Source organism: Embiotoca jacksoni, unplaced genomic scaffold (assembly GCF_022577435.1).
Source record: "Embiotoca jacksoni isolate LCO1_2020_lvr unplaced genomic scaffold, fEmbJac1.0.p SCAF_19, whole genome shotgun sequence".
Classification (NCBI taxonomy): Eukaryota; Metazoa; Chordata; class Actinopteri; family Embiotocidae; genus Embiotoca; species Embiotoca jacksoni.
This window is the reverse complement of record NW_027185329.1, coordinates 7536577-7550687: the sequence shown is the minus strand read 5'-3', so window position 1 is coordinate 7550687 and position 14111 is coordinate 7536577. Positions and strand designations below refer to the sequence as shown.

General features: G+C 40.4%; 2 protein-coding genes across 6 annotated transcripts; both read left to right on the top strand.

The window, feature by feature from the left end:
* The first annotated feature begins 1634 nt into the window (after window positions 1-1634).
* ifi44g (interferon induced protein 44g) lies at window positions 1635-7582 on the top strand. 4 transcript variants are annotated; one of them, XM_069153299.1, is made up of 8 exons: window positions 1635-1735; window positions 3421-3596; window positions 3894-3936; window positions 4028-4253; window positions 4458-4607; window positions 5447-5618; window positions 6156-6256; window positions 7131-7582. In XM_069153299.1, the coding sequence occupies exons 1-8, from the start codon at window positions 1722-1724 to the stop codon at window positions 7323-7325; spliced, it is 1077 nt and encodes a 358-aa protein (XP_069009400.1). In that variant the 5' UTR covers window positions 1635-1721; the 3' UTR covers window positions 7326-7582. The 4 variants fall into 4 exon arrangements, with proteins under 4 accessions (XP_069009400.1, XP_069009402.1, XP_069009399.1 ...); XM_069153301.1 differs by having other exon boundaries at window positions 1676-1735; window positions 3532-3596; XM_069153298.1 differs by lacking the exon at window positions 1635-1735 and having other exon boundaries at window positions 2005-3596.
* A 436-nt stretch (window positions 7583-8018) lies between these two features.
* On the top strand, window positions 8019-14012 carry LOC138200526 (interferon-induced protein 44-like). Of its 2 annotated transcripts, none has more exons than XM_069153295.1 (8): window positions 8019-8085; window positions 9339-9876; window positions 10318-10366; window positions 10715-10910; window positions 11019-11171; window positions 11270-11441; window positions 12766-12866; window positions 12981-14012. In XM_069153295.1, exons 2-8 carry the CDS (start codon window positions 9405-9407, stop codon window positions 13170-13172), a joined length of 1335 nt encoding a protein of 444 aa, XP_069009396.1. In that variant the 5' UTR covers window positions 8019-8085; window positions 9339-9404; the 3' UTR covers window positions 13173-14012. The 2 variants fall into 2 exon arrangements, with proteins under 2 accessions (XP_069009396.1, XP_069009398.1); XM_069153297.1 differs by lacking the exon at window positions 8019-8085 and adding an exon at window positions 8266-8324.
* The last annotated feature ends 99 nt before the right edge of the window (window positions 14013-14111 follow it).

The following is a 14111-nucleotide window of genomic DNA, read 5'->3' as shown; positions in this document are numbered from 1 at the left end:
GTTGCACAAGTTCTGTCACATACATATATGTCAAATAATTTTTTATTTTTTTTTTTAAATTTAAAAAATCAAGGGTTTTCCTTGTGCTTCTGGAGGGCTTTGGTGCTCAGTGGTCACAGCAAGGAGGTGGGTTGGGGGTACTTAAAAACTATGCATTTTTATATCAGTTTGGAATATCATCAGTATGATATTTATTTTTTGTAAAACCACTGCATACTATACACTGTTCGTTTGGCTTAGGTGGTGTGCAATAAAACTTAGGTGTGGCACGAAATCATTGTAGGGCAAACCCTGATAACATTGTACAGTAAAAACAAATGTCTTTATATACAAGTTTTACATTATTTCAGGCTGTTGATGGTGTTTCTGGCCACAGGATTTGTATCCACCTCACATCTGATGTTTTATTTAAAATCAAATTTCCCATTTGTGTCTGTGATGTCCTCACAAGCAGCACAGTCTGTGTCCTCTACTTTCACATTTACCCTCCATATTCAAAAACTGAGGTGTACATGCTTTCTTTATTATTGTTAGTGATAATCATACCAAATTTAATTGAACTTCATGGACACTAAAGATCTAAAACACAGTGACACCCATTGTAGTGTAAATGTATTAGAAAATGCAGGTACAGGAGTTGCCTGAAGCCAACTTGGGTTCTGCAGCAGGACAATGATCCAAAACACACCAGCAAGTCCACCTCTGAATGGCTGAAGAAAAACAAAATGAAGACTTTGGAGTGGCCTAGTCAAAGTCCTGACCTGAATCCTATTGCGATGCTGTGGCATGACCTTAAAAAGGCGGTTCGTGCTGGAAAACCCTCCAATGTGGCTGAATTACAACAACTCTGCAAAGATGAGTGGGCCAACATTCCTCCACAGCTGTAAAAGACTCATTGCAAGTTATCGCAAACGCTTGATTGCAGTTGTTGCTGCTAAGGGTGGCCCAACCAGTTATTAGGTTTAGGGGGCAAAACACTTTTTCACACAGGGCCATGTGGGTTTGGATTTTTTTTTTCTCCCTTAATAATAAAAACCTTCATTTAAAAACTGCATTTTGTGTTTACTTGTGTTATCTTTGACTAATATTTAAATTTGTTTGATGATCTGAAACATTTAAGTGTGACAGACATGCAAAAAAAAATTGGAAATCAGGAAGGGGGCAAACACCTTTTCCCCACCACTGTATATCTTAAATTGCTGCTATTCTCTTCCTTTTCAGAATAGGCAATCATCTTCAGGTGTAAAGTAAAGGTACCATCTTCTGAAGACAATTAACATTGAAAGTAGATTGCTGCACAGTTGTATCGGTACCAAGTAAATATTAATAGTGCTTTTATAAACCACGTGTTTTGGGGTTATTTTCTGTTGTTTACAAATGTAATCAAGATGTCCTTGTTGCTCAATCAATGATATAGTACCGAATTATATTCAGTATTTAACGATCGGGGCAGATAAACTCTTTATCGTTTCATAATTTGACAATCAGTACCCAAGGGTCAATTTAAAACAATTTGGAGAGCTTCAAACTGGCCATCTCGTCCAAAGACATCCAACTCGGGGCTTAAATTTGATCATCTTCCTGCCTCTGACAGCTTCAGTTTCACTTTCATTTCCTAAGAAAGGTGTTCAAAAAGTATCACTATTGTTGGAAAACGGAAACAGCCCATTCGTCTCTTGTGAGCTGCCGTTGTCCGCCACGTCTACATTGCTGCGTTTAATATGGAGAACAGAGGGTAGGAATGCACGATGATTAAGTTTAAGTCGGGGTTTTTTTACGAAGTTTGAAGTGACATCACTAACCTGTGGTAGCTTTTGACCCGCTTTGGACTGGATCCTGTGTCGCAGTCGGTCCCGAGCTTTACTTTACTTGGACTTTGTGATATTTGAGAAGCTAAAATCTGTAATTTAGCTCGTTTAACATTTGGTAACGTTTACTACTTGAATTAAGTGATTTTTTTTTTTTTTTTTTTTTTTTTCCCCCCCAACTATGTGGTGTTTTATATACGCTAGAAAGCATGCAATGAGTGGAATTAGCGGATTTAGACTGCAGTGGCCCTGTTGCAGCCTTGCTGTGCGGCTCACACATGTTGATGTTTACGTTCACTCAGCCAGTCCGAAGGGCAGACCAATCTGACCAAACCAGTGTCTGAAAAAGCGCCTTATATGCCTCTGCCAGAAAGCCCCAGGCTCCATAGACTCCCATTCAACTTCTTTTCACGAAATTCGCAGTCGGTAAATTTCCAAGATATTTTGGAGTTGTTAGCCAAGTCGCTCTTTCTCATTAGTTTTCTGGCGGTTAATCTGAAAATAATCCCATCAATAATTAGAAAATAAGACTCAAAAAGATGTGTTTTTTTTGGGGGGGGGAAATGTCTGCTCTATTGACAGGCCCGTGGTGCAAGTCAGGTTGCGGCTATTGGTGGCAGGACGTTGCACTATCAGGTCTCCAATGAGATCGATTCGGTCTGTCTGTCTTGTGTTGGGCTCTGTGAACGGCGTCCTGTCCGGGATGTACCCAATCCAAAAGTCAGCTGTGTCCAGCTACCCCGAGATTCTGTTGAGGATAGAGTCGACATAGACCGGACGGAAGTAGATGCAGGAAAATAACTGCAAAGAAGAAAAGTGGGTTTACTGTGATCTAAAGTTTCACCACAACCTTCTTTCATGTTAACGGTTTCCCCAGTTTTCCCCTCTTTTAAGTAACCAAACAACTTTGAATTGTACGAATAAATCCTAACCTTACCCGATTCATTATAATGCATATCTGGCACCCGTGACCTCCCAGACTTCTTCAGAAAGATTCATTCTGGCCATTGTTGACTTTAGTGTGGCAATATGTGTGCACAGCCCCAGTTGACAAATTGTTTGAAGTGGAAAGGTCTGGCTCACTGTAAGAAAAACTGTTGTTCCAAATCACATTTTATGTTGTAAGACACAGCCAACAGAATTCACTCTGAACATGTTGCTTCTTCGGGTGAGCTCATTCAGAGAGAGGCATACTGGTAGAAAGCTGGCTCACTCCTGAGCAGGTGAAGATGATTCCCCAATGAGGTAGGAGGAGCCAAACATCATGGCCTGAAGAGGGAAGTACAAGTCAGGCCACATAATGTCATTTGGCCCAGGACCCTCTCACGCCCTTCATCGCAGCGGACTTTCAGAGAGGAAGAAATGTCTTTTTTTAAACGGGGTCTAATACAGTCCAGTGAGAGGTCAGCAGCCGCATTCAGTGGCATTTGTGTGCTGCTGTTTCATTTCTAGGCTCTCTCAATCAGCGGGGCCTCACAAACTCACAATATATCGTAGTTTTGGGTCACATGTAGTGTTCAAAAAGCAGCATCATTTACAGGACATTCCAGTGGATTTCTACCCCTTTGCTTCCTCTGATGCATGTGCTTGTTTTTCTCATCTGCTTGACCAGTTTTAGTTTTACAGTACCTACGTTCAATAGCCAATCACCTTTTGGCGTAGCAACTGGTCCCAGCACGGTAACTGCTCCCAAGGTAAAAGAGCTCTCCTTCGCTTCCCTCAGCCAAGTTAAAGATGATAGTTCAACAGTGAAAAGGGAGGACCAAGAGCATGTGCCTTTATTCACAAGTAAGTTACAAACAGTTCTATGCCAAGAACTCTTTTTTTAACAGTACAATAAATTTGCCTCTGATGCTGGGAGGCCTCCTGAAATAAGCTACAGCTACATTGTAGCTTCTGGAAAAGTCAGGATGTTACTTTACCATTAATTTTGTTTGCTTACCCATAGTATTAGACAAATTAAACAAAGAACGAATGCAAACCCACTTGAATAGTCAGCTGTAATTTCATGCATTTCACTTGAAACAAACAATGAAAATTTCATTAAATCTTCATCAACTCTTAAACGTTTATTTACATTTCAAGCGAAGTTGGCGTGTCAATGGAGGGACGTAGAGTGGACGGAGGAGTGAGTAAAGTTGTGCTATTCAAGAAACTCAACTTTAGACAAATAAATTCCTTCTTTGCCTTTATCCTACTGATTTCGTTTTTTTCTGAAGTGCAAGTAACCATCCTGAATTCCAACCCAGGGAAAAGACAAGCCTGATGAAGACTGTCAGCTCCTACAGACCGAGCTGTGAGGAGGTGACTCCGGCCCGGGTTCTCCTCCTGGGCCCCATCAGTTCTGGAAAGTCCAGCTTCATCAGCTCAGTCCAGTCAGTGTTTAATGGAAGAGTGACCAACCGGGCCATGGTGGGCTCCTTCTCGTCTGGCTTCACCAAAAAGGTACAAGTGGGGCAGCAGCATGTACATATCGGGGTTTCATCAGATGGAGAAGACCCAAATAGAAAAAGCCACAGAGAAGCAAGACTTGAACAGGAATGGTTGTTGTTACGCAGACAGTGTTGGTTCCAGACTTCATTCTCACTTCTTTCAACCTGGAGGTTAGGGTGCTTTCCACCCAACTAACTTTCTTTTTCTTTTTGCCAGCTGCAGTCTTTCAACATCCGTGGTCAGAGGAGAGAGGATAGCGGACTGGTGCTGTGTGATGTTATGGGTCTGGGGGATGGAGTGATGAATGGATTGACCCTTCATGACATCCTGTCTGTCATTAAAGGCCATGTTCCTGAGGAGCACAAGGTAAGCAGGATTATTATTATAATAGTCTTTTCGGCACGCCAGTATCATGGCTCAAAGGATGGCAATGTCGCTGGTCAGTGGACTGGTCCAGCACTTTAGTCCCGACTGACATATCTAAACTATACTAGATATATTTGCACAACATTTTGTTCATGTCGTCACGGTTTCCAGAGGATGTGTCATTCAGTGATCCTTTGACTTTTCCTAGAGTGCCACGGTGACGTTAGCATTTCTGGTTTTATTTATATAGTGCCAAATCACAACATAAGTCATCTCAGGGCAGTTAACACAGTAAAGTCCTTACAACAGAACCTTCAAACGTAATAAAAAGGAACCCAACAGTTCAACACATTCCACATGAGCAATAGATGGAAGGAAAACGTACATTTAACAGGAAAAAACCTCCAACAGTGGGAACGGAAAAACTCCTTCTTAAGAAGAAGAAAAGTCCAACAGAACCAAGCTCTGAGGTGGGCGGCCATTTGCTTTGACAAGTTTGGGTGAGGGGACAGCAGAGACAGAAAATAACAGCATAACGAGTGAGCATCTCGACCAGTATCAGACCGATTGGATAGATTGCTATAAAACTTGTTCCCCACAGGAAACATTTTGAGAACTTGGGCGATCTCCTGGCTTTTCATGTAGTGGCATCAACAAGTTAAAATTTCAGCTTTTCCAATTAATTTACTGGTGGCTAAATACCAGTAAAACTACTAACATGCCCATCAGCCTGTACTTTGTGTTTAGTGCTATGTAGCAAATGTTGACATGCTGACACCGCACCAGTTGTTTAAAAAAAAAAAAAAAAAAATTGTAATCCCTTCATTCTTCTCTCTCAGTTTAGCCCAGAGCAGCCAGTGAGGTCTGAGACTGTGGGCTATGTGAAGAAGCCAAGCCTTAAAGACAGGATCCATTGTGTGGCCTTTGTTGTGGACGCCTCTAAAATCCTGACCTACCCCAAAGGCCTCAGCACCACCTTCCAAAAGCTCAGAGAGCACATCAGTGACCTGGGTGAGCAAAAGACGGACAGACGGACAGGCAGTGAAACACAATCATACTTAAACACAGACTTACTTTGAATGGAATTTATTTTGGTTGTGCAACCTAACGTTTGCCAGATTGTAGCCACTCTTTAATTCTGCTTCTTCCATGTCAGTTTCATTTTTATTGGATGAATTAGATCCCTTGTACCCAAACAGAATGGATTTTGAATTTTGAGTGACAGAGAAGTAGTTGAGTCAGACAGACTTTTTTTCCCCCCCCTGAATTTGTTTATATTGTTTGACTTTTTTTTTGATTATGAGATATGCGTTGCAATAAAATTTCACTGACAACTGTTTTTAGGAAGTTTTGCCACGATTAGAACTACAGAAGGACCCAAGTGCATCAACAACTTGGAGCTAGACCATTTCTTTACAGATCACTGGAAAGAATGGGATTTTGATATCTTAGGTGTCATTAATATATTGCTATATAGAGCAGGAAATAAATATTTTTTTTAAATTTTACAGTGAACACTTCATGACAGCATTGTATTGTGTCTGTTAGGTGTTCATCAGGTGGCTCTGCTGACTCATGTCGACCAGATTTGTACAGAAACAGCAAAAGATGCCACCAATGTTTACAAGAGCCGCATCATTCGGGAGATGGTAAGTTGAAATGAACCATAGGCAGTTTGAGAAATGTTCATGTAGTTTTCTGTAAAAAAAACAAAAAACAAAGAAAAGCCAATACCCCAAACATAATACCATGAAAGTCGTTCTAAAAGCACTTCATGAGAAGAAATAGAAGATATTCTAAATATGCAGGGTGTCATGTAAACTTTTAATCTCAGGGGACACTGATCATCATCTAACTGTATAGAAGTGGTGCATTCAAAAATGGCATATTATATAAAATGGTTACTAAAATCAGCCTGTGGCTTACAGAAAGCTGAGATAATCATGCAGATTACACGGGGAGAAGTTCTACCCAAAATTTAGGCATCACCAAATTACATTAGAAGTCAACAAAGTCTTTGAAACAAAAATCACATGACTAATTAGTAGTATATAATTATTGAACAACTGGACAGATGTTTATTTATCAGTCTAACATGTGAGAGTTACAGTCTCTGTAAGTATCTGAGCAGAATGTGAGACGTGACTGAACAAAAGTTATCGGCTTCAGCAGTGTTCGTTCCAGTGTAGAAAACATGAAAACGCAATTAATTGTAAGCAAGCGTAGATTCATTTTAAAGTTTGGTCTCGGTCCTTACATTACAAGTCGAAGAAATTAAAAAAGTAAACTTGGAAAAAAATGCACCCAAATACAAAAACTACAAAAAAACAATTCATGTCAAGTAAAGGGAGAAGCAGCCCACCTGCAATGTGAAACCAAAACTAACTGGATGAAATGTTTACAATGTAAGAAAAACATTCATCTTGGTCCCGACTTACAGATGTGAAAACGCTCTGAGACACGCCCTGTTCTCATCGAGCTGAAATAACTGACTGGTAAAGTTGTGCTTGTGTGTGTTTGCAGATGGGTAAAGCTGGAGCTCTGCTGGGTATGTCCACCTCCTACATCGTTCCGGTGAAGAACTACTCATCAGAGCTGGACCTGGACGTGAACACAGATCTGCTGCTACTCAGAGCTGCTGACCACATTCTGCAGTACGCTGACCTGTATTTCCAGGACAATGCACCACAACACACCGAAGACAGACTGAAACTCTGAACTCTGGCAATATTCATTACCAAATATGATTAAAGTCATCGTTTCACTTTTCAATAATCATTTATGTTTCAATTGTTATCAGTTAATGACATACTTTAGTTTAGTTGATTCATTTTAAAGCATCTGTGTGTAGGATTTGAACATCTCTGTTTAAGCGGGATTCACATAGAAAACTTGAATTTCTTTGTAAAATGTTATCATCTTTTTATTTTTACAAAACTGTATAATTCAAAATAAAATCAAACGATTGCAATATTTTACTGGTAAGAGTGTCCAGTTCTTCTGCGTCATGCACTAGGGTTCATTCAGGAACCATTTGCACAAACAAACAGAATTGTTGTTCTACCAGCGATGAGAGAAAACTTGCTACATTCACTGTTTTTTGTCATACTTGATATTTTCCTTTAGAGTAGATAGTAATGAAATTTGAAATTAGACATTTTTTAAATAAGGTGGTGAACAAATAGCTGTTACGATGTTAGGAGCATTACGTGAATGATCAAACTCATAACGCTCACCTACTTTTCATAGACCTCACAAGGACAAAATGATGAAAGTGTGGCCAAGAATAGCTGTCCGAGTTCACCTTGAAACTAAAAAGTGATGCAAAATCTAAAATTCTAAAAGCGCGAGAAATACTTTTATTTTGAAAGCAAAGTCATTCTACTGCGAGACTTCCACTTTCGTTTTCCACACGGACACACATCTGAAACATCAGACCACACCATCCTAATCTCTCAACTGCCTGAAGGAATTGGAGGTAAGACTGGAAATAAAAAAAAAGATATGCCCTTTTGCTGAATCAAGATGTCTGCCAGAAGGATTTTGAACTGTATTGATATATTAATTTGTTTAGGCATTACATTACATTTAGCGGACGCTTTTATCCAAAGCGACTTACAATAAGTGCATTTACAACCATGAGGGTACAAAACCCAGAACAACAAGAATCAAGAAAATACAATTTCTTCAAGAAAGCCAAACTACAAAGTGCTAAAAGTAAGTGTCATTTTAAGCGCTACTAAAGTTCTACTGTTCAAGGTGAAGTCGGAAGAGGTGTGTTTTTAGTTTGCGGCGGAAGATGTAGAGTTTCTGCTGTCCTGATGTCGTTGGGGAGCTCATTCCACCATTTAGGAACCGGGACATGCGGGCGGCTACCGGTAACCCGTGAAGGGAGCGGAGGAGCGGAGTAGTGCGAGTCATTTAATCCTGTAGAGGGATATAATATGATTCAGAAAATGATTCACAACCAGTGAAAATGTGTTCAATTGAGGATAATGTGGGAGAGTCATTGGGTGCAGTGTATAGGCGTGGCTCAAATCAGTCTTTTACCAGACAGGAAACTGAAACTTATTGCTCTGCCACCTTTTATCTTTTATCATCTATCAGCGGTATCACTGTGCATGACAGGTTTTTAGATTTGTTTGTTTCAAGAACAGGAGACAAATTGAGGTGTAAAAAAAACGAGGAATGAATAGGTTTTTGTCTACTAAAATCTCACTGCAACACTGGGGGAATGTTGCCTACTGGAGTATTTTATGTTTCTTTATACTTCTTTCCCACTTCACTACATTTTGTGCTTTTTACTCCACGATATTGTCTTATAGCTTTAATTACTCGTTGCCTTCAAGATTACAAGTTTTCATACCCTTCCTGTTTATTATAACCATGTGCGTCTCTCCAAATGTGCAGATTTGAATGTTTCTGATAAACTGACTGATTCAGTGTTCCTTTATGGGTTGATAAAGTTCTTCTACTCAAGTTAAATAAACTAGTGTATTTAAAATAGCCTATCTCTGGATTCAGCAAGTTGGATCTCAAAGCTGAATACACAGGACTGTTTTTCTGCGCTTTCTGAGCTCTTGAGCTGTGTGGTACTCCCAGGACAGCTACACTATTTGTGGAACCAGTGTTTATGTACAAACAAATTGAACATCAGGTGCAACTTAGATGATAGTTAGTCCAAATATCTTGCTTTAATTTCCATGCATTTTTTTTTCTTTTATACACTAGAGGGGGACGACCAAAGGTTCATTCAGCATCATTTCTACGCTCACCTCAGCTAACCAACCGTCCACGATGAACAGCAAGCTAAGCAGTAGCCAGCAGAAAACCATCTCCTTCAATCTGGGACGTGTCAAACTCCGGCTGCTGTACAAAGCCAGCGTACATGGTTTCACCAATGTAGCCTTCCACCAACGATGTGACACCTGCTCTCCCACTGTGTCTGTGGGCTATAACGCCTCTGGTTATGTGTTCGGAGGCTACACCAAACATCCCTTTAGTCAGTCAGGACAGACTGTGAATGATGACCAGGCCTTTCTTTTCACGTTCAGTGGAGAAAAGCTCCTCAAATATCGAGTTATTAACCCTAATGCAGCATTACTAATGACAAGTGCCTGGGGCCCTTATTTTGGAGGAGCATTGTGTTTTATCAATGGAGCCCAAGCAGTAGTGCACAGCAATCCAGGGTCTAATTACAACTTCAATGCTGCAGAAATGCATGGCAATGACCTCAAACTGACCGAGTGTGAAGTCTACCAAGTGGAGGGTAATTTCACTTTAAATAACCATACTTAGATTTTTGTTGTTGAGGATCAGTGCTCTGATACATTTAATATCTGATGATCTGTACATGCCTACAAACCAGTCCACCAGTATTTGATGTTATCAAGTTCATTATTGTACAAATGATCAAAAAACAAACTAGCTATCAACTAATTTTGTCTTGGGTAGAGTCTAAAAATGATTGAGGTGGGAAGCAGGGCATACATTTATATTTGCTTGACCTACCCAACTCCACTGATGTTCACTTGGCCTTGAGGTTGAGCTCTGGGACGTCTGTCAATTAGTATTGTTGGCCAACTGGTGAACACCAGAGCATTCCTTCAGAGTCGTCACTACATAAGACCTTAACTTGATTGGGTGGTGGAGGCATACAACCGCTATGGAGGTAGTTCTAGCTTTATAATCTAATTTTGCTCTTCAACAGAATTCACTGACCTTGAGAGGCCGTGGAGGACAGTGAACTGGGAATCTGGGTAATATGGATAGAGCCCCCATCCTGCTCGTGGTGCTATTTATGTTATAATTAGTATACTTTGTAGAATTTGACACAAATGAATCTGAAGTACTTGTAAGAATGTGTTCATCATTTGAATGTAATGAATGTGTTGCACGTGCAGTGACATGCAAGCGGACTATATCAGCTATTTATATTACAGTGTCTATGCAAAATATTATGTTAGATATTGTTTGTTATGCTTACCTGCAACCATGGCTGCCGCTTGCAGAGGTCAGCTGGCTGCACACAAATATTCTGTAACAGTCAAAACGACCAACGACCTCTTCGCTAGATGGAAACGTTTTTTATCTCCTTGTTTTTTCAGGAGGAGGAAGGAACTGATTGAGAGCATTAAAGTCTACAAACCCCTCATCAGCTCTGTGTCTCAGGTTCGGGTTTTGCTCATTGGAGCTGTTGGAGCTGGAAAGTCCAGCTTCTTTAACTCAATCAACTCCATATTCAGAGGTCATGTCACCAGCCAGGCCATATCTGGCTGCTCTGCCACCAGCCTCACCACACAGGTTAGTGGCTGCCTGCTCATGATTTCTATTTGAGGCGATTGATTTCAATATGGAAATACGGCTCCATCTTTTTTATTGTCTGTTATTCCATCACTTGGTACACGGCAGTTTCGCACCTATTCGGTGAAAGATGGGCGAGAAGGCAAACCTCTGCCAATCATCTTGTGTGATACTATGGGATTGGAAGAAAACAAAGGGGCGGGGCTTGATATAGAAGACATCAGCTGCATCCTCAGAGGTCATCTGCCAGACCACTATCAGGTACAGACTTTTGTCACATTGAGCAGGATAATGAGTGTAGGAAACGTGTTTGGCTGTAGTTGACTGTCCCTCTCTTTCTCCTCAAACGTGTGACTCAGTTCAACCCGACTGCTCCTCTGCACTCGGAGGCGCTTGACTTTCGCAAGTCTCCGGAGATCAAAGACAAGATCCACTGTGTGGCCTACGTCGTTGATGCCTGCAAGGTCGCCATCATGCCCGCAAAAATGGAAAATAATTTGGCTGCTATCCGTAGAAAGGTCAACTTAATGGGTCAGTAGAATTGAGTCACCTTATCGTTCACCATCAAAGAACTAAATTTTACAATTTAGTAGATTCAATTAAATGATCTTGTAGGAGAAAGGATTAGTTGTCCTTTGCGTTGAAGGCCTTCAGGAAAGGTGTTTCTAAAACTACTGTCCAGCTATCCATTTTCTATACTCACTTTAATCTGACCAGGGTCATGGGTGGGTGGGGGTGGGGGTGGGCGTTGGAGTCCATACCAGCTGACTTTGAGCAGAGGCAGGGTGCACCCTGTATAGATCGCCAGTCCATTACAGGGCAAACATAGACAAACAGATAATAACTCACATTTACACCTAAAGCCAAGTCAGAACCACCGATCAACTTAGCACGCATGCCATATAAATCCACCATTCAGAAACGCCACCGCCTTCTTTAGGCCCAAGGTTATTTAAGATGGACTGAGGTGAAGTGGAAAACTGTCCTGTGCTCTGACGAATCAAAATTTGAAATTCTTTTTGGAAATCATGGACGCCACGTCATCTGGGTTTAAGGGTAGAGGGACCATCCAGCTTGTTATCAGCGCACTGTTCAAAAGCCAGCATCCTTGACAGTATACAGATGCATTAGTGCACATGTCATGGGTAGCTTGTACATCTAGGAAGGAACCATGAACGATATATGCAGGTTTTGGACCAACATATGCTGCCACCCAGACAACGTCTTTTTTAGGGAAGGTCTTGCTTATTTCAGCAAAACAATGCTAAACTGCATTCTGCACATATTACAACAGCATGGTTCAGTAGAAGAAGAGTCTGGGTAACCTGTCACCCACTGAAAACACTTGCTGCATCATGAAACGATAAAGATGACAAAGGAGTCCCCTGAACTGTTGAGCAGCTAAAATTCTGACATCAGCCATAAAGGGACAACATTTCACTTTTAAAACTCCAGCAACCGGTCTCCTCAGTTCCCAAATGTCTACAGAGTGTTGTTCATAGAAGAGGTGATGCACCACGGTGGTAAACATGCCCGTCCCAACGAGTTGCTGGCATCAAAATGAGCATATTCTCAGTTTCAACATTTGATATGCTGTCTTTGTTCTATTTTTTTTAATTAAACATGTATACATTATTTTTTTGTTTTTATTTTCACAATGTCCAATCTTTGCTGGAAATTAGGTTGTACTGCAGATCAAAAACCATTTAGTAATAGACAAGTTTTAATTCAAGTTGCAACAAAATGATTTATCAAAGTAGTAAATATTGAAATTTCCCTTAAAAATGTTACAACCCCAAACATAAGAATCTACAACATTTTGGAAATGTTTTCTTTCTACTCTTGTGTTTTCCAGGGATTCCTCAGCTGGTCCTGCTCACTAAAGTAGATGAAGCCTGCCCTTTGGTGAAAGAGGATTTGGGATACATCTATAAGAGTATCTACATTAAGGATTTGGTGAGGATTTGAGGATTTTACACATTTGAGTGTAAATTTGAGGTTTTTGTTTTGTCGTTAGTAAAAATGCATTCCTCTCACCTAAATTCTTTTTAACGGTGTTTTGTGATCCAGATGCAGGAGGTCACCGCTCGGCTCGGCGTGCCCATGTCCTGTGTTGTTCCCGTGAAGAACTACAATGAAGAGTTCGAGTTGAACCTAAAATGCGACATCCTGCTGCTCAGCGCTGTTCTTCAGATGCTTCGCTTCTCGGATAATTACTTCGACGAGCTCAGCCATCGATTGAGCAACATTGACACCAAATAATAGGGATATGTAATGCAACGTCCCTCTATATTGATGAACATTCATGTCATCAACATTGAAAGCGCCTTTATGCCATCGTAGAGTGTTAGCGCTGCTACAATCTTAATCTTATAGTCTCACCAGATATATGCATAAATCCTTACACTAGCTATTACCTTAATGCATTTTTATAGGAGTTGGCCAAGAGTGAAAACTGCTCCTTTTGATTTAGTTCAAAATACTTGTATTAGTTTTGATGTTAGCTTTTGCGGTGTATTTTGGGGATTGCAGAGCACCTCCAGTTTTTGGCTTGAAAAACTCTGCAAGCGGTTCCTCATGTTAACAGTGTTCCTTAGCTACAAAGTTTAAGGCATGTTTTGGTGGTTATTATTGGTTGTTTAGCTTGTTTAGTTATTTAACAAAACACTGCAGAGTTCTACAGGATGACTACAGGAGAGAAACTGATATTCGTGGCCTTCTTTTGTTCTTTGTCCTGTTCAGAGGTCATTTAGGCTGCAGTCGCTATCAGCATGTTGACAGAGGATTTTATTAGAGCTCCTCAGTACTTCGTCCTTCAGTCTGATTTGTTTGTCCACATGAAACGATGATGTTTGTACATTTTTGTAATCAAAGTTCATCAAGTGAACCACTGTGTATTATGCTACTTATAAGGAAGTCGTTAATCACACTTTGCAGTAGCTGCTAAACAATCTGGATTCTTTTACAGTGTTTTACTTATTGGGTGTTGTTTTTTTGGTCAAGCATAAAGAAAACAATGTTCCATTTTGCTTGTGCTTTGCTTGTTTCACGAATAAATATAAATAAATATATAATTAAAAACTCCTGCTGGAAATCATCTCGAAAAATAATTTTCAATTGAAGAGAATAAACAAGTTTAAATTACTATTTCGATATTTGATCAAACCTAAATTCTGATCAGTATTGTGCTTTTCAGTAAGA

What these genes read in the sequence shown, in the direction of transcription:
- ifi44g (XM_069153298.1), top strand. Translation starts at nt 3,386, where the DNA reads ATGCATGTGCTTGTTTTTCTCATCTGCTTGACCAGTTTTAGTTTTACA. An exon ending in CGTCTGGCTTCACCAAAAAG is followed by an intron (nt 4,254 to 4,457) that starts GTACAAGTGGGG and finishes TCTTTTTGCCAG; the next exon opens with CTGCAGTCTTTCAACATCCG. An exon ending in GCCGCATCATTCGGGAGATG is followed by an intron (nt 6,257 to 7,130) that starts GTAAGTTGAAAT and finishes GTGTGTTTGCAG; the next exon opens with ATGGGTAAAGCTGGAGCTCT.
- LOC138200526 (XM_069153295.1), top strand. Translation starts at nt 9,405, where the DNA reads ATGAACAGCAAGCTAAGCAGTAGCCAGCAGAAAACCATCTCCTTCAAT. An exon ending in TGAAGTCTACCAAGTGGAGG is followed by an intron (nt 9,877 to 10,317) that starts GTAATTTCACTT and finishes GCTCTTCAACAG; the next exon opens with AATTCACTGACCTTGAGAGG. An exon ending in TAGAAAGGTCAACTTAATGG is followed by an intron (nt 11,442 to 12,765) that starts GTCAGTAGAATT and finishes TGTGTTTTCCAG; the next exon opens with GGATTCCTCAGCTGGTCCTG.